Below are 23889 nucleotides of genomic sequence, written 5' to 3' on the forward strand. Positions count from 1 at the left end.
TAGAGGCGGCTAGGCTTCGAGGCATTTTGCAATGTGGATTTGATTTTTTGAGGAGAGAGATCAGGGGCTCTAGTGAGACTATCTCTACTCAGATTGATGTCTTGATGTAGTCCATGATTAGAGCTTTGGAACAATTAGACACCATCAGACTTACTCTCCTAGCATAGTCCTTATCTTCTTAGGCTCCAAGACCTTCTTGCCCTTCTACTCGTGCCGGTACTTTTATTTGTGATCGAGGTAGACGTGGTCGAGGACATGCCCGTAGCCTTGATCCTGAGACTCCTCATCATATCTCTGACTCTTCTGATTCTGACTCTTTTAGTCATGATATTTATTAGATCTAGCATAGTTAGCCTTTTATGTCTAGGATCTTACTTTTGGTCTTTGTATTTGTTGGCTGATTGGCTCATGGATGGTTGTATTTTTGTTATTCATGACTTTTGTATGGCCTATATATTTTGACTTGACTCGTATGTATTGTGACACATATGTCACATTTTGGATATATATATATATATATGCTTTTATCTTATATGAATATCTTTGGATTTATTTTTTTATTATTATGAATGGTCTCAATTGAAATGTCTTAATTCTGTGATATGAAGAATGCCTCCTATATGTATGATGTAATATTATGAATGACAATATCTTCTATATGAGCAAATTAAAATGTCCTTTATGATTGCTATAGTGAGGGGAGTCTTTTTTATTTTTTTCTTAAAAAGCAGAAGTAATGATCTTAATTGATGTTGTCAAAAAGGAGAGTAGAGAAATAAAATCGAGCAATAAGTAAAATTATCTAAAATCGAGCAATAAGTAAAATTATCAAAGTAAATTTATCAAAAAAAATAATCTTATAAGCTATCTTAAAACTAATCTTCAAACTACTCATGATGCTTGCTATTCAAATAATTGGCTATAATGTTTAAGTGATGCATCTTCATAAATTTAAATTTTTTAATTATTATTTTATATATGTTATATGTTATATTTTACTTTTGCTCAAATATTTTGTCATCATCAAAAAGGGAGAGATTGTTACTCTTTGAATTGATTTTGATGATTATAAAATATTTGAGGAGATTACTAATGATTTTGGCTTGAAAAAGATTTATTGTATTTCAGAGGCCAAATCATAATTTTATCAAATTCTGATTCGAAAGCCTCAAGAGCAAGAAAAGAATATTTGTGATCTATTGGAGGTAATTTCATATTTTTTGGATAGATATGTTGAAAGAAATTCAAATTTAAAGAATTGGATCGATCCTCTGGGTCGACTCCTGTCAAAAGAGACTGAACGGCACGTCATTTCTGGCTGACACATCCAAAGGGGACGATCCCATGAGTCAATCTCTATTGCTGTGCAAGCCAAAATTGCAGAACAGTCAGTTTCTGTTCTGCACCACAGAGGTCGACCCCATGAGTCGACCCTTGTGCAAAGGTCGACCCTATAAGTCGACCTCCTGTGATGGAAACTTCCGTAACGATTAGTTTTCAGCTCTTTTTGGCTATATTTAATGCTCTTTTAACGATCTTCAATGGCTCTATTTTTAGCTCAGATTTATCTCTAGCATCCATTGAAGATAAATAGGCACCAAAAGGAAAAAAATAAAGGAAGGTTTTCAAGCATTCATTTGAGCCCTAAGCAAAAAACTCTTTTCAAGAAAAAAAACTTTTATTTCAAGTTCACCAACCCCTCAAGAGCTCATTCAAGTCTTCAACAATCTTGAGGATAATCAGAAAAGCTTCTTTTTTGTTGTATAAAGTGTATTTAAAGCTTTATTTGCTCATTAAAAGAGCTAAATTTATATTTTCGTATAATTAACTCATATACTCTGTTTTGTTTTGATCTTTAGTTTTGGAAGGATTTCAAAATTTGAAAAGGTTAGTTCGAACCTTGAATCGGATTGTATTGGATTGGTTTGTATCTGAAAAATAAGTGTTCTAGTTTGAGATAGCTAGAGTCGGAGGTACCGACGTTGTATTTTTGTTGAATACGATTTAGTGGATTTAAATTCTCAAGTAGGAGCTTGGAGAGTAGATGTAGGTGCAAGGTTGGTACCGAACCACTATAAATCTTGTTTGTTTGTGTTGTGCTTACTTGCTCTCTTTCTAAATTTTCTTATCTTCTTGCATTCTTGCATCTAATTTCTACACCTTGCTTAAATCACTCTCTACATATATCTTGCTCATTGTTATTTAATCCTCGTAGTTCTAAATTAACTTTAAATTTCAAAAATCTAATTCACCCCCTCCTCTTGGGTTGCATAGCTGGGCAACAGTAGCTTCATGTGATAAAGTTGAGCCTAAAATAGTGACAAAAGCTTTTGCTTGCCTTGCTAAAAAATAATGGATAAAAGTAATGGAAGAAGAGATAGAGTCATTGAAAACAAACCAAGTCTATGACTTGGTTGACTTGCCACTGAGCCAAAAATCCGTTGGAAACAAATGAGTTCTTAAAATTAAGTGAAAGATAGATGGCACAATTGAAAGGTATAAACCTCGTATAGTAACAAAAGGTCATACCTAACAAGAGGGTATAGACTATGAGAAATTTTTTTACATATTGTAAGGTTTGCCTTAGTTCGCCTCATTCTAGTTTTGGTTGCAAATTTAGATTTGAAATTACATTAAATGGATATAAAGACTGCTTTCCTTAATGGTAAGTTAGATGAGAAAATCTACATGGAATAAATAATAGATTTTGGTATGCAAGGCTAAGAGTGCAAAGTATGCAAGCTCAAATGATCAATTTATGGCCTCAAATAATTATCTAAACAATGGTACTTAAAATTTCATCAAGCAGTTATATATCTCATAATTTTAAGATGATCGATAAAGACCACTGTGTTTTAAACCCGTCAATAGATCGGGTTCGGGTCGGAACCTAGATATCTAGATTCGAACCTGATCTTAGTTACTAGTACCGGATCTGGATTTGAATACTCGATTGGTCTGGCCTTGAAGTACCAAATCCGGACCCTAATAGATCCTGGATATCCGGACCCAATTCTAGGACCTGAAACTCCTCGTCATAGGCAGTCTGAATAGCGATGGAGATGATGCGAGGCAGAGGGAGGGTGTGCAGAGCGACGGAGCCATGGACGGCAGCAACAGAGGAGGAGAGGTGGCTCGGATGGCAGCAGAGACGATACGAGGCAGAGGAAGGGGGCGCAGATCTCATGGGGGAGAGGCGGCTCAGATCTCCTCCGTCCACAGCCTTGGTGCCAGGGTCTAGCCGTCGGTGAGCATGGGTGTTCACAACGAAGGGGGTCTTGGTCTTGCGGTGGAAATCGAGTATGGGGGCGAAGATGGCGCAGTCGTAGCCTTGACGAAAGCGGCCAGAGGATGGGGGCTCGAAGGCGGAGAGGATGCCGAGAGTGAGGGGTGGAGATGCGGATCTCAGAAAAACCAGCCTCGGCCAAGGTAGTGGAGAGGGAGCACATGGCGGCGACGAGGTAGGCGATGAGGTTTTGATTGGTGGCGGCCGTGACATCATTGCCGATGGCGAGGAGGGGCGAGTTTAGGTGGATCGGAAGCGAGAAGCTGGAGGAGGGAGTCGAGGGCTGACGTTGGTGTCAGGATCTAGTCGTCGGCGAGCGGATCTCGTGGCGGAGAGGGAGAGACGCCGTTGGGGTCCTCAGAGAGACTGAGAGAGAGGGAGAGAGGAAGACTGAGAGACAAAGAGAGGATCTCGGATGAGATATTAAATATTTTTAATATATATATATTATATTATCAGGTCCCGGATCTATCGGGTTTGGGTATTAAATATCCAGACCTTACCCATTTACATTATGATTTATTGGGTCCAGATCTGGGTCCGGGTAAATGGGTCCAATGCTAGTACCAGATCTAAACCCGTCGGATAAATATCCGCGAATTTTGGACCTGGATCCGGTTCGTTGACAGCTCTACTGTATTTATATCAAATATTATGAGAATAAATTTGTGATATTATCATTATACATAGATGACATTCTAATAATTAGGAATGACAAAGAGTATGTCATAATCATGAAACAATGGCTGTCCTCTAATTTTGAGATGGATATGGGAAAGATAGCTTATATACTTGAAGTAAAAATTTAGAGAGGTTGTTTTCAAAAATTAGTGCCTATTTTACAAGAGTCTAAAAAGTTTTTTGAATGTTTCTATTTGCAAGACTGCCATCCTATTGATAATCCCATTGATATGTCTTCAAACATGTCCAAAGTCTCTGTAAGAAAAGAATGAGATAAAAAATTAAAATGTTGTTAGAAGTTTAATATACACTACAATGTGCACAAGATCAGCCATATGTTTTGTATGAGATTAATAAGCCGCTAATAATTAAACTCTTGAAGGAAGCATTGGAAGGCAGTCCCTTGAGATATCTTAAAGGTATAATGGATTCTTCTTTATACTATCAAAAAAATGATTTGTGCTTGATAGAATATTTAGATGCAGACTGGGCAACAAAATTTGGATAAGCGCAAATCCATTTTTGACTATATTTTCTTACTAAATAATAGTGCTATTTCATGAAGTAATAAAAAATAAAACTGCACTATATTATCAATAATGGAGACTGAATTCATAGCATGATCAGTTGCAGTGCAAGAAACAGTTTGGCTGAGAAGATTCTTACAAAGTTTACGACTTATTAAGAATATCAATGAACAAGTGATGATTCATTATGATAATCAAGCAATAATTATCTAGATCTGAAATATCATGGAAGGACTAAATATATTGATATAAAAAATAATTTTATTAAAAATATTATTGTATAATTTTTTTTTTAAAATATATATATATATATATATATATATATATATATATATATATATATATATATATATATATATATATATATATATATATATATATATATATATATATAGACATACACACGTATCAAAAGGTTGCGGACCTATTTATTTAGCCCATTCCAAGAGATGCATTCATATCACATGTTGGATATTTGAGCTTACGTAGATTGTAATATAATACTATTTATGAAAGATCATTATATATCAATAAATTATTTTTGACAACTCATGTATATTTATAAGATGATATGATTAGCATAAACACATACATGTTAAAAATATGTTATCGGATTTGTAAGTCAGCTTACACAAGCAATTCCCAGGGGTATCCGCTACCGACCTTTCACCTCACCTGCGTCGCACGTGAAAACTAGTAAGGCCGATGTATCGGGTATAGGGGAATGCCGTGGATTCGTGGAATGCGTTGACGAGTTGGGGTTGATAAGAAAAACTGACCGTCGGATATCATCTAACGGTGAATGACGTGGTTGGAAGGAAAGTTTTGGTCCTGCGGCGTGTATCAGGTACCATATTAATTGCCTCGCTCCATCGCTGTTATCAACCCCGTCCCCTGTCTCGACAAAAAAAAAAAAACCCTCGCCCCCCCTTCTTCCCTTGTTCCTTCTCTCTTCTACAACGATCTCAAGATCGATCAAGGACCGCGTGACCTCCAGGGAGCGGGCCGCAGGCGCAGTCACCGTCTTCGGCCACCACGAGGTCAGAAATTTGAATCTTACCTTCTTCTCCTCTGGTGGGATTGGCGAAATTATCGCCTCCCCAAGCTCGATCACGTCCTTTTGCTGTAAAATCCATAAACTATGTGGTGATTACCTTTTCTCGTTTGGCAGCCTAGTAGATCGCCGCGTGGTCGAAACCCTAGCCTGTGGGATCTATCCGCAGCCACCTTCAGGTAACGGAGAACCCTAGCATGGATTTTGCTTTGGATTGCTGTTAGCATCGGGTTGGTTGTTCTTTGGAGGGTCCTTTTTTCATGCATTTGGACCCCGATCAGTTTTTTGATTTTTTTTTTTTTGGGAATTCTTTGTCTGGAATATGGTTTAATTGCTGTGTGGATTATGCTATTTCGGTGAAATATGTCTGATTTAATTGGGATTTTGCTTCTGGATCGTGTTGCTTTTCTAATTCTTGTAGAGAGTTCTGAAAAACACGCACACAAATGATAAAAAGAAGGAAACTTTGAGCTTAATAAAGAAAGATTGAGCGCTAGGTTTTTAACAGATTGTTGGAATAAGTGTTTTGGTGCGTCCCTTTTGATCATTGGTTTCCACGTAGAGAGTCGTGGTCTTTGTCGAGCATCTTCAGCTCTGCATGTTTCCTTGTAATCCAGGTTTTAGTTTTCTTCAAGTTACCATTTATAGGAGGAATGCATTAATCTGCTTTATGAATGTTGAGGTCTTGGGTTCCTTTTATAATTTCAAAATTTTCACTAGAAATTGTTGACTTGCTGCATTCTTTTTGTACTTTTAGGTAATTGAGTCATCTTGATGGGTTTTACATGAAAGATGAAATAGCGGGTAATTGTAAAGTTGTTTTTGAAGGCTTAAATCACATAAAATGAAGGTTACACTAATTGCCGAAAAAAATATGAAGCGAAAATGGTTAGTGATGGTAGGCTGATTGGTCTTCTATTTTTTGGTGCACAACTGCAGGGGGATGAGATACAAGGACAAAACATAAAGAAATCTATGTTAGTGTCTGTCTGTTAGGTTTTGTTTCAGAAATTTCAAGATTTTTAATTTGTATCAATGCATTATGTGGAATTTCTATTCATGGGCCTCTAATATGATGCTTTGAGGGATTGATTTTGAACCAATGAAAAATATTCTTTTGACTAAGGAACCTGCTGGAAATTGGATAAGGTTTAAAAATTGTTATGGTGAAATAAAAAGTCAGGAGCCAGTTCAAAGCATTTCTTTTGAAATGAATTTTATCATGTTTTGATTTAAGATTCAGATATGGGAAGTAGGTAATGGCTTATGATTTTACATCTGTCTGGTTCTATTTAGTAAGGAAGGTACCTTGACTGTCATTCATTTACTTGAATGAAGGCACATAGGCTAATAAGCTTTGTTTTCATGGGTATTTAAGCCTTGCCAGCCTTTACGAAAAAGATTTGTGATTTGAAAAGTGATTGATTTGCGCTAGTCTGGAGATAAAAACCATGGGTAACCTAAATATGGAAATAAAGAATGATAACAAATTCTTCTTTGATCTTCATCAATACTTCCTAGATACTTGGCAGAAGTGCCAAGGATCATGGTGTCATGAAGATTCTTGAACCTTATTTGGGGAGAAAAAAAACCAGAAAAGGGAAAAATTCTGACTAAATTAATTTACTTACATTACATATTCAATTGTGTTTTTATGTATATGTGTGTTCTTATGCATTTGTGGCTGCATTGATTAGTGCATTACATTGACTAGTTAATGTTACTATATGTTTAGGAAGCTTGTATTCTTTTGATGGATCACTAGTACTGTGTGGCATTTCAGGTCTTCCTTATTTGACAGTTGGAATCATTATTGTGACTTGCAATGAAATTCCCTTTGTTAGGACACTCCAAAAGATTTTGCCAAGTATTGACTCCTATGTCTAACATGACTAGCACACTACATTTTTGGAATGCCAAGAAGTGTCACAATGTGTCACGTCTAGGTAATTACTCGTTATGCTATCTAGAATTGTGTCAATGTTGCAAGAGAAGATCTGAGTTCAATTTTATTTTCATATAATTTATCGTAAGCTACTACTAGACAAGGAAGGGTGAATCAGAATTAGGACCTGTGTCGGTCGACCGATGGTACTAGTTGGTATGGATCCATATCGGATTGGACTGGTGCGAACTAACATGGAGAAGGAAACTGGGGAGGAGGAAAAGAGAGAAAGAGGGCCGGGAGAGGGAGGGGAGGGAGAAGTGGGAGGGAGAGGGTGGCCGGAGGAGATGTCGGCAGTGGCCACAGGCGGGCCGTGGGCACGCTCGGAGGGCCACCAAGGCCTCCACTTCCTCTGTCAATTCTTGGTTGAGAGAGATAGAGAGGGGGAGGAAAAGAAAAGGAGGGAGGGGAAGCCGTCGGAGGGCCTCCGGCTGGCTGTCGGACGGCACAATCGTGGCTTGTGGCATCGTGGGCATGAAATAGGGGCGATCCCCTCTGTTTCACAGGATTTGTTTGAAAAAATTTGACCACAGTGAAGCTGCACGGCACATCCATTGTTAGCTTCACTGTTTCTAGGATTTTTTTTTTAAAAATCCTCAAACATTGGAGCCGGCAAACTCATTGTCGGCTTCACTATTCATCATTGATTTTAAAACAACGTGATGATTGGCTCCGCCCATGCTTTTTTCACTATCCAGTGGTGACGGCCGCCACCTAGCATCCTCCGGCAGTCTCTCCACCGGTTGTGCCTCTCTCTGGTACCGTTGCTCTCCCATCTCTTCCTCTCTCTCTTTCAATTAAACGTTTTATCAGGCGACATTGAGCCGCGGAGACATTTGTAGCCCTCCGGCAGTCTTAATGGGCCACCGTTGGCCTCTGGCAGCGTTGTACCCTCTTTCCCTGCCCTCCTCTCTCTCTTTCTCTTTTTCCCTCTCCCTCTAGTGTGCTGATTTGTTTGGTAGAACCATCTTGGTTTGCTGTCGGTACAGCTTGGAATGCCCTGAACCGTCCGGTTCAGGACGGTTCGGCGAATGTTGCTATTAGATGTATATGTAGATGGTACCATGAAACCATAGGATATGCCCAGTGCATGACCTTTATGGTGTGCTTGGAAACCTTCTATTGTTCTAAAAAATATATTAAGCTTAAAGATTTCCTTTGGATTAGAGGTCTTTCTTTATTCATATCATCAGATGTTTTGCTGGTGAAGAATAAGAAAATATAATGTTGTAGCTAGAGGATCATTTGGCATTATACTGGTATTATTGAGCTGGACATCATGTCCAACAGTAGTCTATCTAGGGGCATGATGAAAGCTATTAATTGGACATTCTAGGAATCTGGTACTTAGCTTTCTTCAATTAGTTACCTGAGATGCCGATCATGGAATAGGTTTTTTCAACAATGGTTAAAAGTTCTGGTTCCAATGAGAAACTTAAGTTATTCAAGTCTCTGGCACTGAATCCAGGAATGGATCACTTATTGTGGAACAACCTCTTATAAGTTATATTGATGGATATTTTTGAGAAAATGTGGGATGACCATTTTAGTATAAAACAAGGTTGCGGAAAACAATGAGCATTATTACGATTTAGTTGTGTTTTGTGCCATTTTGATTGAACTAAGGCTCAAAATTCTTCTGTGTTAACATGTTGTTGATTTTGTGTGTCTAGAGGTCAAAATAATATCTTGTATGAGTGTGTTTGTTTGTGATCTCCCTGTTGTAGTATCACCTTTCACATTTTCTAAGCAAAGGCACTTGGGAACATGTTCCTGAATACATTGAGCCATTGTTGTCATAGGTGGTTGATTAGTTACATTACCTGGACACTCAGGTCGAGCTCTTAGAATCTTTGTTGGATGCATATCTGAGTCAGATACATGTTAGATACTTAGATGCTTATAAAGAAAATTTTTAATTACAGCTTTTATTCTTTCTAGAGATTGTTCAAGAATGAAAGTCTTCAATACCTTTGCAAAATGCTATCTTCAAAAAATTCTTAAGCTATTTAGGATGTTTGGACAAGAAAAACATGCATGTTGGAAAACCTTGATCGCAGTAAAATTTTCATTGTTTTCTATATACAATATAAATATGTACTTTTAATTAAAATTATCCTTTTATATGTATCACCACATCTCCTTTTTTCCCTTGCTAAGTTAGGCACTTGGACATGCCTGAATCTGATTCTTGTGTCCATGTCCGTGCAACACTAGTGGCTATGTGATGCTTATATGGTCCGGCTTAGGTGTTAGGTTTGCTGTGGTGGACACTGCTTTCATGGATTTTAGGTGAAGTAGTTAGCCAAGATCATAGGTTGGTACCAGTGTGAGCACTCAGCTGACTGAGGGCATTTTGGTTTTCAGTTTACCACTTTGACTATGCCCCACCACTTAAGGTAGCTTGAGTTTTTTTCTTTTATTATTATAGAATATGATAAATCTACCCTCTTTTTGATTATAGACTCATCTGCCAAGATTTTTGAGGAAAAGTTTTTGGAGCTTAAAAACAGAAGTTGGGTACATACGTGTTGATTGGCTTATTAAATGTACTTCCTTATTTCGTAAATACACTAACTCGATTTTCTCTAGAAATGTCTTAACCGATTTATGAGACTTATCGCAGGTTTCCATTAAACCCATCCTGTGTGCTCTTCATCACCTTCCCCAATTGACTATATAAATGGAAAGGGATTCTTGAGGGAACGCCATCTTGATTTTCTCTAGAAATGTCCAAACTGATCGATGAGAATTGTTGCAGACTTTCATTAAATCCATCATGTGTACGCTGCATCACCTCCCCCAGTTGACTATAGTAAAGGAAAGGGATTCTTGAAGCATAGGAGGTAGGGAAAATGGGAGAGAGATTGGTTGGTGTAGAGGGCTGAGATGGAGGCCATCAATCTCCCACGGCAAAGGCTGTTAACATCTTTGTATTTGAGAAAAATCCTTGTTATGCTCATCTCTCCATGGTTCCTTTTCCTTCTTTGAGTCTTGATTCTGAAACCTACCTATTATATATCTGTTCTGATACCATCAACTATAACACTTATGCAGGCTTAACGAATTATTATGTAATTCTAAGAGCAGGTTACTTCGTGGTTGGTCAGGACTTAAATTTGGTCAATACCTAGGTTTAACTAGGCAGGTCTGGAAACCTTGTTGAACATGTTTCCATCCTTAGATTTGCTCTTCCTACAATTCCAAAATTACATTCTACATCTATCCTCCATTTTCACTGATTATCTTATTGTTTGTCTCTGAAGAAAAACATAATCCGGCTGCCCAAGTATTAGTACAATGTAATTTGCTAGGTTAAAAGGTTAATATTGCCAAAGTGGTATATGTTTTATAGTACTTAAATTTGGTCTATAGCTAGGTTTAACTAGGCAGGTCTGGAAACCTTGTTGAACATGTTTCCATCCTTAGATTTGCCCTTCCTACAATTCCAAAATTACATTCTACATCCATCCTCCATTTTCACTGATTATCTTATTGTTTGTCTCTGAAGAAAAACATAATCCAGCTGCCCAAGTATTAGTACAATGTAATTTGCCAGGTTAAAAGGTTAGTATTGCCGAAGTGGTATATGTTCTATAGCATACTGTAGGATGCCAAGTTGTGCATCTGTCAATGATGTTGCATATCTTATCATGTAGGTGTTTGTTGTGTGTGAGCATGGATGATGTAAAAGTAAGCTTATCATTCTGGTCGCTGACTGAGGACATGGTGCATAATGTGTTAATTCTTTGTCTCATCCATATTGTTGCTTGATATGTATGTATAAATTTATGTTCTTATTTGTGTGTGTGTGTACTCATATGTTATATGTATATTTTACATTAATACTTCTTAGGCATTTTGAGCAATTGACCCTTTGTTAATGTATGTTCTCCCTTCACATTCCTCTTGCAATTGAATTATGCTTTAAGCAACTAAGTTTTGATACCTTCTGAATGTTCTTGTACATCTCTATGTGCTTTAAACTTTGGGAGGCATGATATCGCGTTTCAAGCTGAATTCTGAAACAAATGAGATGCAATTTTCTCTGCATCAACAGTTTCATCTACAGAAGTCAACATTTAGTAGTTTTGAGAAGTATCCTATCTTTTTTCTTTATTGATGAATGTTGAATAACAATATTATTTGGTAGTATGCAATTTCAAACTTTCAAAGGCTTAGATGATTGTGATGTAAGAGCCTGAAGGTTGGGTGTTTATTGGATGGTTTGGTTTTGAAGATTCCACTAAAAAGGCTGGCCATGAGGGTTGGTTCTTTATTGATACCAGTATAACTGTGTCTGTTTGTGCATACATTACAGGATAGATATCCAAACAACCTGCACCCAAAACATGTGAAAGATCATCGAGAACTTTTCAGGGTAACACTGGTGCAGCCTGGAAGAAATGGACCCAGGGCGTTATGTTCTGCAACAAGGATGGGATTCTAATAGTGTAATTGCAGCTTTCTCTTTTTAACTATCCGGGATGACATAGCAGATTTTATGGCTCATGTGATTGTCCTCCATGTTTACTGGCATCTCATTCTAAAAGAACTGTCAAAGGAAGCCGTGGGCCAGTGTTGATATGGAATGGATTTCCCTACGCCTTCCATAAATACTTGTTGCTGACTTGGCTTATTCTGTTGAATCTACAGGCATTGGAGGGGTACGGTGCAGTCCATGAGCCAGATTTAAGGTGAGTGATGATCGTTTAATTACAGAGTGGTTTATGGGCTAGATACAACTTTATGCCTACCTTTCATAAATAAATATCAATCACTTTGTTACATGCTGTACTTTATTAGCTTAGCTGGTTGTTTCAGCATTATGCTGACCTTTTGATCTATAATATGTGATAGTGAAAGCTAATTGTTTCCTTCTGATATTGCCATATTGCTGTGTCATTTTGCATTTTCCGCTACTCAACTTATTTTGGCAGGGCTGGTGGATCATATGGTGGTAGAAGGTTTCTGGATGAGGGTTACTCTAGAGACTCTGTTTATGCAAGGGGTGCATTCCGTCGGGATATACTTGAAAGGGATGTCTATCCACCGCCAGCATCTGTTGGTGGCATCTGGCCTCAGCCTAGAAGAAGTTTTGAAGAAGAATATGCACTCATCAGAGACTCTAGAAGACATGTTGAATCATTTCATGAGATGGATGGTTATCGTGACACAGAGAAGTATCATGAAATTGATTCATTTCACGAAGTTGATAAATTTCGTGATAATTACCGTAATGTTGACAGGTATCATGACACTGATGGTTACCGCAGTTATGGATTTGATAGGCATGCGAGGTTGAGTGGTCGAGATCATGATGAGATTGGCAGTGACTATGAATTCCGCCATCGTTCATCTCATCGGAGCAGGGAAAACAGTCGTGAGAGAGATTATGATTATGGCCGATACAATTACGATTCTGACCATGAGAAAAAGAGGGATGGTAGTTGGAGAAGACGTGAATCCCGTGATCGTGAACGTGAAAAGAGGGGTATGAGCCGTGAAAGAGATCAAAGTCCATACAGACGTCATGATCGCTCCCGATCCCATGGCCATGATGATCATTCCAGATCGCGATCTCCTCGAAGTAGAAGTCATGGCCGAAGTCATAGGGAGGACAGTTATGATGATAGTCGATATGAGAGGGGTGAGAGACGGAGGGATCATGACCGTGATGACAAAAGACACAATGACTCTTCAGTGGTATGCTCAAACTATACCTCAAATACCTTTGTGGGCATTCATGTCTTTATGTATAGCCAAAATTGTGAATATTTTTATTTGCTGCAGGCCCCATCTGCCACTGTTGTTGTGAAAGGTTTATCACAGAAGACGACTGAAGAAAATCTGTATCAAATTCTTGTATGAATTCCTTCTTTTAAATGGTTTGCATTGTTATAATTTTATTGATTCCTTTTACTGATCATTCTAACCTGTTACAGGCTGAGTGGGGACCCCTTCGTCATGTACGTGTGATTAAAGAGAGAAATTCTGGCATTTCTCGTGGATTTGCTTTTATTGACTTTCCGACTGTGGTATCTATCTTATGGATATGTCTATTTGCAGTTGCTTTTTGTACTGATTTTGTGCTTACAAGCTCATGCTGTTGTGCAGGAGGCTGCACGCAGCATGATGGACGGTATTGGAGAGAATGGCCTTGTAATCGATGGAAGAAAGCTGTTTTTTGAATACAGGTGCCCAATTTTTTAAGGAGAAAGATAGCTTCTATATTTGAAGTTGGACTTGCAAGTCTTAAAAAAGATTGAACCCTTTTAATTTATAAGATGGACATAGCTCTGCACAATAAAAAAAAGCCATCTTTACATTATCTTTATGCATATCATTTTATTTATTTTTTTCAGCTTACGTTATACAGGTCTGCATTTCAATTTGGATATTGCATGCTACATTTTAGGATGCATAGAATACAATTATAGGCAGAATTCATCTTATTGAAAATTCTAGCCTATATGGAAGGTGTGAACTCAACTAAAGCTTAAAAAGACGGTGTTGGTTTGGCTGTTTAGTAAAAGTTAAGGGAAATATCTGTTGGTTTGGCTGTTTAGTAAAAGTTAAGGGAAATATCTGTACTATTTTAATGAGAAGAGGTTTCTGTAACTCGATTTTTAGCTAATCCATGTAACCCTTTGGTAGCTGGACTCCAGCATTGATATTAATTTCTTCCCTGCAGTAACTTTTTGCCAAGCATTTTCCCCTGTTAATCATCTAAAGGCTTCTCAACTACTTACCCTCCCTTCTTTGCATCCCCCTCCTGGATCTGTGCAGGGTTGGTGGAGGGGGGTGGGTGATGAAGTAAAAACAGCATGCATGCAGGAGTCTGAAGTGTTTCTATTTTTTTTTTCTTTTTTTGTTCTCCTCCAATCTGAAGACTTATGCCAGTTTAAAGAGGATCGATGCTATTTGTGTGGATAGGGTGCACATTATTTACTCTTTTAGCAGGGCTGACAATTGTTATCTATCCATACTTCCAATTATTTGAACAGAGCACTTGCATAGCATGCGTCAATACCAGTCATTGTAAAAGAAAGTATTTAACTGTAACTAAATAATAGCTCAAGATGAAGACTGTGAATAAATAACTGATGAACAGTGAGTCTATATTAAGAAAATGGGGCAACTTTTTTTTTTCCACATATTTAGCATAGGCTAGTGACAACCCATTGACTAAGCCATCTTCGGAGAGACAGTGAGTACAGGTCTGGTTTGGACAACCTGAACTTTGGGTTGGCTTGGGTTTGGGCAACTCTGAATTGAGGTTTGGATAGGCTTGGTCTTCCACAAACCAATCAAAATTATGGTTTGATTGGGTTAAGACTATGGGCAGGCTAAATGTTTTAAAATGGTCGGAGTAAGCAATGATTGCAAGAGGAATGATTAGAAGGTGCATCCTACTTTGAAGGGGCTGCTGGAATAGGAACTAACAATGATGTATGATCGATGTAAACTCATGGTTTGCTGAACCTTGCCGAACCTGACCAGTCTGAGTGGGGTTAATCATCGCACAGTTCCTTATATTGGTTTGGAATGGAGGGAGAGGGAGGAGAGACGAAAAGAGAGAGAGGGAGGGAGAGGTGGGAAGGGAGGGAGATGGAGAGCGAGGGAGGCCAAGAGAGAGAGAAACAGCTTGGAAAGAGGGAGAGAAGTCTCAGGAGCTCCCCTGGTTTTATTTTGAAATAGGGATCTCCTCTGTTTCGAAATGGAATAGGAGATCATTTTTATTTTTTTTGCCAATTTTGAACTGAAGTTGACAAATAGTTTGCTGACTTCATTATAGTGAAGTCAGCAGAGGGGTTGTGAACTTCAGTTCAAAACATTTTTTTTTTTTTTAAAAAAAAAGGTTCACCCTGGCATGGTACAGCATGGATCTGTATTGTACCGTGCCAGCTGCTGATTGGTACAGATCCCTGTATTGGTTCAGCTAACCTTAAATATAAACTATGCTTGGTCAACATCTAAGGGTTGTTTGTTTCACTACTGTTAATTCAGTAATAATATCTTTTGTCTTCTTTTGAGCATATATATCTCAGGAGATGTTCGGTTTCATCTTTTTTTGTTTCTTTCTATTTAAATTTTAAACTGTTAGTAAGAATTGCAAGTAAAAAAGTTGAATTTTGGGAGATCTATATGCTAGCCTATTCTAGATATGCTTTGTTCTGTTTGATTAAACTTCAGATCAAAGAACAAATGTTTCTTACATCATTAGTTCCAGATGATGCTTTTATCTTAAATGTTTGCTGGCCATGCATCTCTTAAATACGTGTTGGTACCTGTAAGCAGTTTTTACATGCTATTCTGATGACCATCTGTACTGCAGTAGTAAGCCAACTGGTGGGGCAGGTGCACCTTCTTTTGGACAAGAAAGCATGGTAAAGTCAAGCCATGGGTACAATAGAATCGCGGCACCATGTGACTGGATATGTACCATATGTGGCTGTGTAAATTTTGCACGCCGGACATCCTGTTTTCAGGTGTGTTTGCATGCTATTAGTGTGCACTTGCAATTTAAGTTCCAGCCTTCCAGGAATTATCTGCTGAAGTGTCATGTTCTAAGTTACAATTTGTATGATAGACAAGAAGCAAACAAACATTCTGTGGACCAATACCTGAAGCTTGTTTTTCCTTAAAAATATTCTGTTTCTTTTTATCTATGTTCGGATACCATGACATTCCTTTTTGGTTTGCTGAAGTATCATGGTCTAAGCCACAGCAGAATTTTCTGTATTTCTCCCATTATGGCTGAATGTCCTATCAGTCCATTACAACCGCAGACATTTTAATATATCTGAAAGTAACAAATTGACTCTACTTGATGTTGTGGTGCTAGTGATTGATTAATCGCTTGCATTGTATTAAGCAAAGTTATCAGCAACCAGTAAGTATATTTATGTATGTTCATCAGGTGGGGTACCTTGATTGATATTTAATTTGTCTCACTGTACCACTAGATAAAGTAATTGCTCAGTGCTCTCTAAATTTTATGTGGGTTGGTTGCTTTTTTCCCCCAGCTCAAATGATTGGAGGTCTTTGTATATTGACAAGCAACAAACTGGTTTTGTACATTATTGAAAAGAGAGAAAAGAAATGGCCATATTTATTCCTTTTGATGGAAATGCTTTTCTGAATACCAAAAGTAGACATGCTTTGTATTGGTTTGATCAGGCAATGTTCGTCACGCATGGCATCGTTGAAAACATCATACTGAGGCAATATGTTGTTGGTAGTTATTCAGGATAACAAAGATTGTTCATATGAGCTGGGTTTTTTAGCCTTTCGATAGGTTTGTACACAAATCTTGGGTTCAGGATTAAGGTTGCAAATTCAAAATTGTTAGAAAAGCTGGTTAGGATTTTTTATTTGGCATCCTGTACTTTTCTTTTTCTTTGTTCGGGGCTAGACATTCTGTAACGGTGAATGTTGATCCTTGTGTCAAAATCTTGGTTTATTTCTTTCCTTGGTTAACACTCAGCTTTGCAAATGTGACTCCTATGCTTGGATAGAGGAGAGAAATTTTGCCAATTTGCCAGGAAAAAAACCTTGTTCTCCAGCTGATCTGATAACGTGAGTCGTGCATTTCAGGGCTGCGAAAGTTGTTTAATAGAAAATGCATGTCCTTTAACATTTTTAGATTTCAGTCAAATCCAAACATGTTACTTGAAGTCCGAAGAAGATTGTGAGGTGGACCACCTGAATTTCACCTTGCATGATATGGTCTTATACAATCTATATGGTGATATATGTTGCTGTATATCTTTGTTTGTTATCAATGTCTTATAATTTGACTATTCAGTGCAATGAGGCCCGGACAGAGGATGCTCCTCCAGCAGACAATGCAACTTTCAATCCAATACCACCAGGGAAAAGGGGATCAGAGGCTGGTGGGATTTTTTCCCCTTGATTTCATGTTTTGCTATATTATATATATATTATTCAGCAACTAATCAAAAGAAGTTCAATTCTCAGGCCCTACTCATGTTTTGGTTGTCCGTGGGTTGGATGAAAATGCTGATGAGGAAATGCTTCGGTATGAATTCTCCAAGCATGCTCCAATCAAGGTATGATAAGTTGCTGTTTTGGTTGGTAAATACTATTTACCTTGTTAGCTTTTACTGTAGCTTAATCTTGTCTGCAGGATCTTCGCCTTGTTAGAGATAAATTCACCCATGTGTCTAGAGGATTTGCTTTTCTGCATTTCCATTCGGTAATGATTCATTTGCTAAATCTCTCCCCTCTTTCCTGTTATCAGGTTCGCTTATCTTCTCATTCATATTGATTTTAGGTGGAGGATGCTACAAAAGCTCTCGAAGCAACAAATGGGATAACACTTGAGAGAAATGGCCAAGTATTACGAGTAGCATATGCAAAAAGCACACATGGGCCTGCATCTGGGGCTCCACAGTCGAGCAGTCTTGCAGCAGCTGCAATTGAAGCAGCAACATTTGCGCAGCAGGTCTGTTCTACCAACCTTCATCAGTGTATAATTTTAATAACTCTAGCATAATTGGTTACTTTTTCCTCTTCTTGTGCTCAAAAGTCTTATTATCGGCCATTTCGCATTGTGCTATCTTTTATGATGTCTAGACCCAGCGAGTTAAACGATGATAAGAATATAGAAGCAGTTTGATTTTATTTGATGCTTCAAGTTCAATAACTTTGCAGTAGATTGAACTATTATTAGAATCTATAATATTTCACCATTGATTTACCTATCCTACTTTGTCTATCACATTAGCAGTGTCTTGTTTTTCATTGTCAAATTTGTACCTGCAGCTTGATTTTATTTGATGCTGCCAAGTTCAATAACTTTGCAGCAGATTGAAATATTATTATAATCTATAATATTTCACCATTGATTTACCCATCCTACTTTGTCTATCACATTAGCAGTGTCTTGTTTTTCATTGTCAAATTTGTACCACCACCCGCGCTTAGTGCTTATCCTTTTGCATCTACCATAAAATGATTGTGTGTGAATTTTCTTTTAACAGAGATTTTCTAGAAGTCTGCTTTCATAGACAAATTACATCAAGCATGTATACTGATTGTTTCCTAGCTGTGATTGGAAATTATATGGTGGCATGTACTGTCTTGTTCTTTTGATTGTTTTTTATGTACATTACTTAGCTAACTCGGATGCCCAACTTGTTGATTCAGAAGCCAAACTTTGGTTTGTTAGGATCCAATATTTTAGATTCCAGCTATGCTATAGGCATAGCTATGCCATAATCTATTTCCTTTCAGAGACTACATCATTGGTGGTGTCTGGTCTTTTCCATTTTGTCTTTCAGTCAGGTGTTTCTAGTTCTTTCCTGGTGACTGTTATACAATTTTGGCCTCTCTCCTCATAGTTGCCTTCCCTGATTGTCCAGCATAGATGACTCACGATTGGTACTATAACCTTTGCATCTTTAACACCAATCTGTGCATTGAATGCACATCCACCTCCAGATTTCAATCTCTATTTTCCCACATTCTGATCTCTGCCTGATTGCTTGATGTGCTTATAGAATTTTTTCTTCCCCCAGCATGGTGCTATCTCACAATTCTTATTAGGCAATTCCCTGTTCATCCACTAATGCCTTCATTTATTTGCATTTTCCCCCTTATTGAAAAAATCTGTCATTGTGCTGGATGCAAATAAATGTTCTGCTACTAGCAAATTATCTAATATTTATTGTAGCCCATTTAGTTTGCTCTTCTGGTGCCTTTACATTTGTTTCTTTATCTAATTACATAAGCAAAAATTGATGGATGCTGATCCTGCATTGAGTTTGAGTTAGCTTGGGTTTGTCAATACTACTATACATGCTATATGCAGAACTAGGCAATGAATCCCTGAGCCAAAACTTTATCTGCATCTGTTGTAAAAACATGGTTCATGGTGTTTATTGAACAGATGGGATCCTTTGATTTTTCTCTTTTTGTGTGGTTTATGCCTGGCATATTAATTACTGTTTAATGTAAAAATGCAACTGTGAAATAAAATCTCTACAGTAAGCATAAAGAGAAATTAAACGTTTGTTGCTTCTCTTGTTTCCTTCTTTTTTTCCCATCTTTTTTAGTATGATGCTGCTGGTTGGGCACCCAAGGAGTACAATCCTGATGAGAAACAATCTACTAGTGGGCTGGAGCAAAATACAAATGCAGATGCCCAGAAAGGTGGTTCAGCTCCACAATCTGGGTTCGTGTGGGATGAGAAATCTGGATATTATTATGATGCTGCCTCTGGCTTCTATTATGATGGAAATACAGGTTAGTCTGTTGTTTATTGGTATCATGAGCAAATTTCTGAGACAACCTAGTGCCAGGTTGGAAGCCATTTCCATGAAATCTATTGCTTTTACCCTATGAAGATGCTTTTCCCCTCATTTTTTCAAGAAAAGAGCCTGATAAACTGTTTCTGTATTTATTGCTCGTCTTAAAGCCTTTGACTAGGGATACAACATACTTTCCAGCTAGGCTAAGTCCTAATTCTGACATCATGTATTCTGTATTGTTTCTCTTGTTTGATTCAGGCCTTTATTACGATGGTAACAATGGCATTTGGTATTCTTATGATCATCAAAATCAGCAATATGTCCCTTGTAGTGACCAGGGCAATAATAAGGCATCCGGAGAGTCAGCAAATGAACGTTCAAAAGCATCAGATGGAACTAATAACAGAAAAGTAGTGATATCTGCTCCTGCAGCTACAGTAAAATTGAATGAGAAAACCTCACTGCCTGATGCTGTCCAGGCTGCTGCTACAGCAGCATTAGCTGCAGAAAAAAAGGAAAAAGAAAAATTAAAAGAGATAAAGTTGGCATCAAAAAGTAGCCTTCTGGCTAGTAAGAAGAAAATGAATAATGTGCTGGCAATGTGGAAGCAAAGAAGTCATGAGGGGCAGGCTGCTCGTGTTGTTCTTGATGACAAGGATTCGTCCAGCTTAACTGACGATAAACAGAGCACTTCCTACAGTGGCTCTGCAGGCATCTCTGTGAAAAATAAATCAAAATCTGATTTTATGACTGTGAAGGAGATGACCGGCAGCTCTAACCATGCTAAAGCAATTGGCCCTGGGGCTACTCAATCCATCTCTGCTCAAACAGTGGATATGGATTCTCAGGTTAAGCCGATGCCTGTAAGTAATAGTTTAGGAGGAACTGTTATGGGTGTCATCAGAAGTTCTGGGAGAGGGGTGATAAAGTCAGATACAACATTTTCTGGATCATCTATTGTGGGTACTGCTGCTGCTTCAACTGCTATTGCAAGCACTACTGGAACGTCCTTAATGAATGTTGAAGCACCTGCTTCTGTTACACCCTTCAAAACAGATGCGTCAGCACTAGGTTCATATGGGTCAACTACAGCTGCTGGTACAGGCAAGCGTAGGTTTTCTGAGACACCAATTCAAGCATCTCGCAGAGAACAATCTCAGACAGCATATAGAGACCGGGCAGCAGAGAGAAGAAGCCTGTATGGATCATCTTCTATTGGGGATGACATGTCAGGCATTGGGGTTGGGGATTCAGGTAAGCGCTTGTGATTTAATTACCTTGTATATTATAGTTCTATTCTATAGTGTATATCATCAGACATCAACCATTATCATAGCCATACGGAGCAAACCATAGCCCATCCAGTTGAGTTCTCATTTATGATCCTCCATTGTTCCATGATGAATAATGTCAGTTTGATTCAAATATAATTGTATGTCATAAATGTCAAGATTTTACGCACTGATAGAATGGTGGGCATCTTGGCAATTCCATCCTGTTTCTATGAGAAAACAGGACCAAGAGAGGGTCAGGACTCTGAAATCCATAGGGAGGGGAGGAGGAAAGAAAGAAAGATCGAAGGTAAAATGTGAAAGAAAGAAAGGTAGGGAGAAGAAAAGAAACGAAGGAAAGAAGGAAAAAAAAAGGGGAAGAGAAGAAGAAAAGGAAAAAAAGAAAAAATAGAAGAGATAAAGAAAAAAGAAAGGAAAGAAAGGAAGGTAGAAGAAAAAGAAAGAAAATAAGGAAGGAAAGAAAACAAAGAAAAGAAAAGGAAAGGAAAGAAAGGAAGGTAGAAGAAAAGGAAAGAAAATAAAGTAGGAAAGAAAATAAAGAAAGAAAAGAAGAAAGAAAAAAAGAAAGGAAAAAAAGAAGGGGAGAGAGATCGAGAATATCTACTAAGATTCATGACTGAGACAATTGCCGAGTGTCCTGTTGCATGGAGATATCAGGACATCTCTGTTCCACAGGATTTAAGATCTTTATAAATGTAATCTACAAAGATTAGGGAAAAGGTCATCTTAATACATTGGTGTATTTTTACTGTCTCTAGCAGATGATAGTATTTAGTTGTTATTTGTCAAACAGCCAAATTTATTGACTGTTACTTTGTTAAGTTACTTCAAGGTGCATTAACTTTCTTGGTATGTCTTTGTTTGTTAAGACTCTGACCATTCATATCGGAAGGGATCTTCATCCAACATGGGCGCAATGCCCTTCCCCCCGGGAGTTGGTGGTGGGTGGGCCACTGGGGACACACCTAGCAACACCGAAAATTTTGAGGTGATCACCACTGATCGGGCCATTGATGAAAAGAATGTGGGTAACAGGATGCTGCGAAGTATGGGCTGGCAAGAAGGACTGGTACCTCCTTCTCTTTGATTCTTGAAATTACCGCTTACATTTACAAAGAAATCTTTATTTCAGTTTATGAACTTTTTAACTGCTCTATGTTTGGTTTACACTGTAATAAAGTAAAAATTTTAACTAGTTCAACAATATATCAATAATTTGATCTTTCAGTTGCTCTTTAATCTAGTTTTCATACATTAATCAGTTTTTTCTTCTTCTTCTTCTTCTTCCTTTTTTTTTTTTCCTTAATCATTCTGCAAACTACTCCTAAAGATATATGTTAGAAAAATAATCCTTAAATAAGATGCTGAGCGTGCTTACTTGTAGCAGTTCCTCTGCATTTTTGAATTATTTTGGTTATTGAATATCTAATAGGACACGTGACATTTCCCTTTCTTGTAGTAATTCTAGTCATTCCTATACAAAACAGATTTTAATTTCTTTTTATCTAGGGTGTGGATACGGAATGCTAAATTACCTATTTAGAGATGCAAATGAAATTGTTGTTAGCTGATTCCACTCAGCTAGCTATGCTGAATGCTAAGTTTTAGACTTGATGGCCGTTTATGTGGATTCTCGCTGCGGTTTGGTCATATTAGCTGGTTATTGCTGGCTCGTCTGACATCTGCTTTGGGGGCTTCGATTTTTTTTTTTTTTTTTTAATGATTAAATATTCAGGGACTTGGTAAGGATGGTAGCGGTATAAAGGAACCTGTGCAAGCAAAAGTTGTGGATGATAGGTCTGGGCTTGGAAGTCAGCAGAAAAAAATAGACCCCTCTTTGGAGGCACAGGCAGGAGATAGTTATCGAACCATCATCCAGAAGAAGGCGATTGCAAGGTTTCGCGAGATAGCTTAGGGGAAAAGAGAAGAATTCGGATTCTGTGCTTTCTATATCAAAAGTTGTACTCTTTGGCACTTTTATCTAATTCATGTCTTCTTTGTGCGTATATATTATTTATAGCATACCATGCATAATTAATTAATGATTTTGCCTTCTTGCTTCTGGCCTGTCGTGTGTATTTTATGATTAAGCTGAAATGCCGTTATCTTGGAACAAAAGCCCGAGCCATTCTTTAATTTGTCTCTGTGATCCCTCCTTTTGCCGTAGTCTGCCTGTTCTCATCTGCTGCACCTTTTTGTCGTAGAATATCGGCTTCAGAAGACGGAGTCCTTCCTATTGAAAACCAGATGGGGGAACGTTAAACTTTGTTATTGAGGACTTCGGATTGCATTCATTGTTTTGTAGGATGTGGACGTGGGATGTATAAAATATGCTTGCCTGTCGACTGTAAGCCCATGAGATTGTTCGCTTGACATGCACTGATGATGTTGGTTATGAACGTTATCGCTTAGCTTTTGATACATTGAAAGCTGCTCTTAAAAATGTTTTGAGAGGGGAGCGTGGATGAATTGTTATACCAGATCTGAAGTTTCTGCAGGTCCAGTTCCCCATCACTGAAACAATCAAAAAAATCAACCCATTTGTAATATTGATGTTGGTGCAATGTTTAAATTTTTATTAGTGTCTGGAAATGCTATTGAAGAAACGCGTGTATGTATCACTGGAGCAACCTTGCATGTAGACCGTTAGCATCTCTGCACGAGGTTGCGGAATCTTGGTGAAGTCATTTGTGTTTTCCTGTGGACCTGCACTATTTCAGCTGTCGTTCTTTTAAGCTTTTTTTTCTTTTCCTTTTGAACGACTGCTGAAATAGTTCGCAAGGTCTCTCTTACTTGTTAACGAAGTTTTCCATGTAGGCTGAAGAA

General features: G+C 38.0%; 1 protein-coding gene across 3 annotated transcripts; it reads left to right on the forward strand.

Annotated features, from left to right (window-relative positions):
* The first annotated feature begins 5362 nt into the window (after positions 1–5362).
* On the forward strand, positions 5363–23655 carry LOC105057330 (SUPPRESSOR OF ABI3-5). Of its 3 annotated transcripts, none has more exons than XM_073248494.1 (17): positions 5363–5534; positions 5666–5727; positions 11815–11947; positions 12150–12190; positions 12434–13199; positions 13287–13358; positions 13439–13531; positions 13611–13690; positions 15832–15985; positions 17305–17392; positions 17478–17569; positions 17647–17715; positions 17794–17964; positions 19577–19766; positions 20030–21025; positions 21933–22132; positions 23268–23655. In XM_073248494.1, exons 3-17 carry the CDS (start codon positions 11900–11902, stop codon positions 23301–23303), a joined length of 3096 nt encoding a protein of 1031 aa, XP_073104595.1. In that variant the 5' UTR covers positions 5363–5534; positions 5666–5727; positions 11815–11899; the 3' UTR covers positions 23304–23655. The 3 variants fall into 3 exon arrangements, with proteins under 3 accessions (XP_073104595.1, XP_073104594.1, XP_019710402.2); XM_073248493.1 differs by lacking the exon at positions 23268–23655 and adding an exon at positions 22799–23125; XM_019854843.3 differs by lacking the exon at positions 23268–23655 and adding an exon at positions 22799–23125 and having other exon boundaries at positions 15835–15985.
* Positions 23656–23889: the final 234 nt, after the last annotated feature.

The sequence above is a fragment of the Elaeis guineensis genome, chromosome 14 (genome assembly GCF_000442705.2).
Source record: "Elaeis guineensis isolate ETL-2024a chromosome 14, EG11, whole genome shotgun sequence".
NCBI classification, from domain to species: domain Eukaryota; kingdom Viridiplantae; phylum Streptophyta; class Magnoliopsida; order Arecales; family Arecaceae; genus Elaeis; species Elaeis guineensis.

What these genes read in the sequence shown, in the direction of transcription:
- LOC105057330 (XM_073248493.1), top strand. Translation starts at nt 11,900, where the DNA reads ATGGACCCAGGGCGTTATGTTCTGCAACAAGGATGGGATTCTAATAGT. An exon ending in GCCGGACATCCTGTTTTCAG is followed by an intron (nt 15,986 to 17,304) that starts GTGTGTTTGCAT and finishes TTGACTATTCAG; the next exon opens with TGCAATGAGGCCCGGACAGA. An exon ending in CTTTTCTGCATTTCCATTCG is followed by an intron (nt 17,716 to 17,793) that starts GTAATGATTCAT and finishes TATTGATTTTAG; the next exon opens with GTGGAGGATGCTACAAAAGC.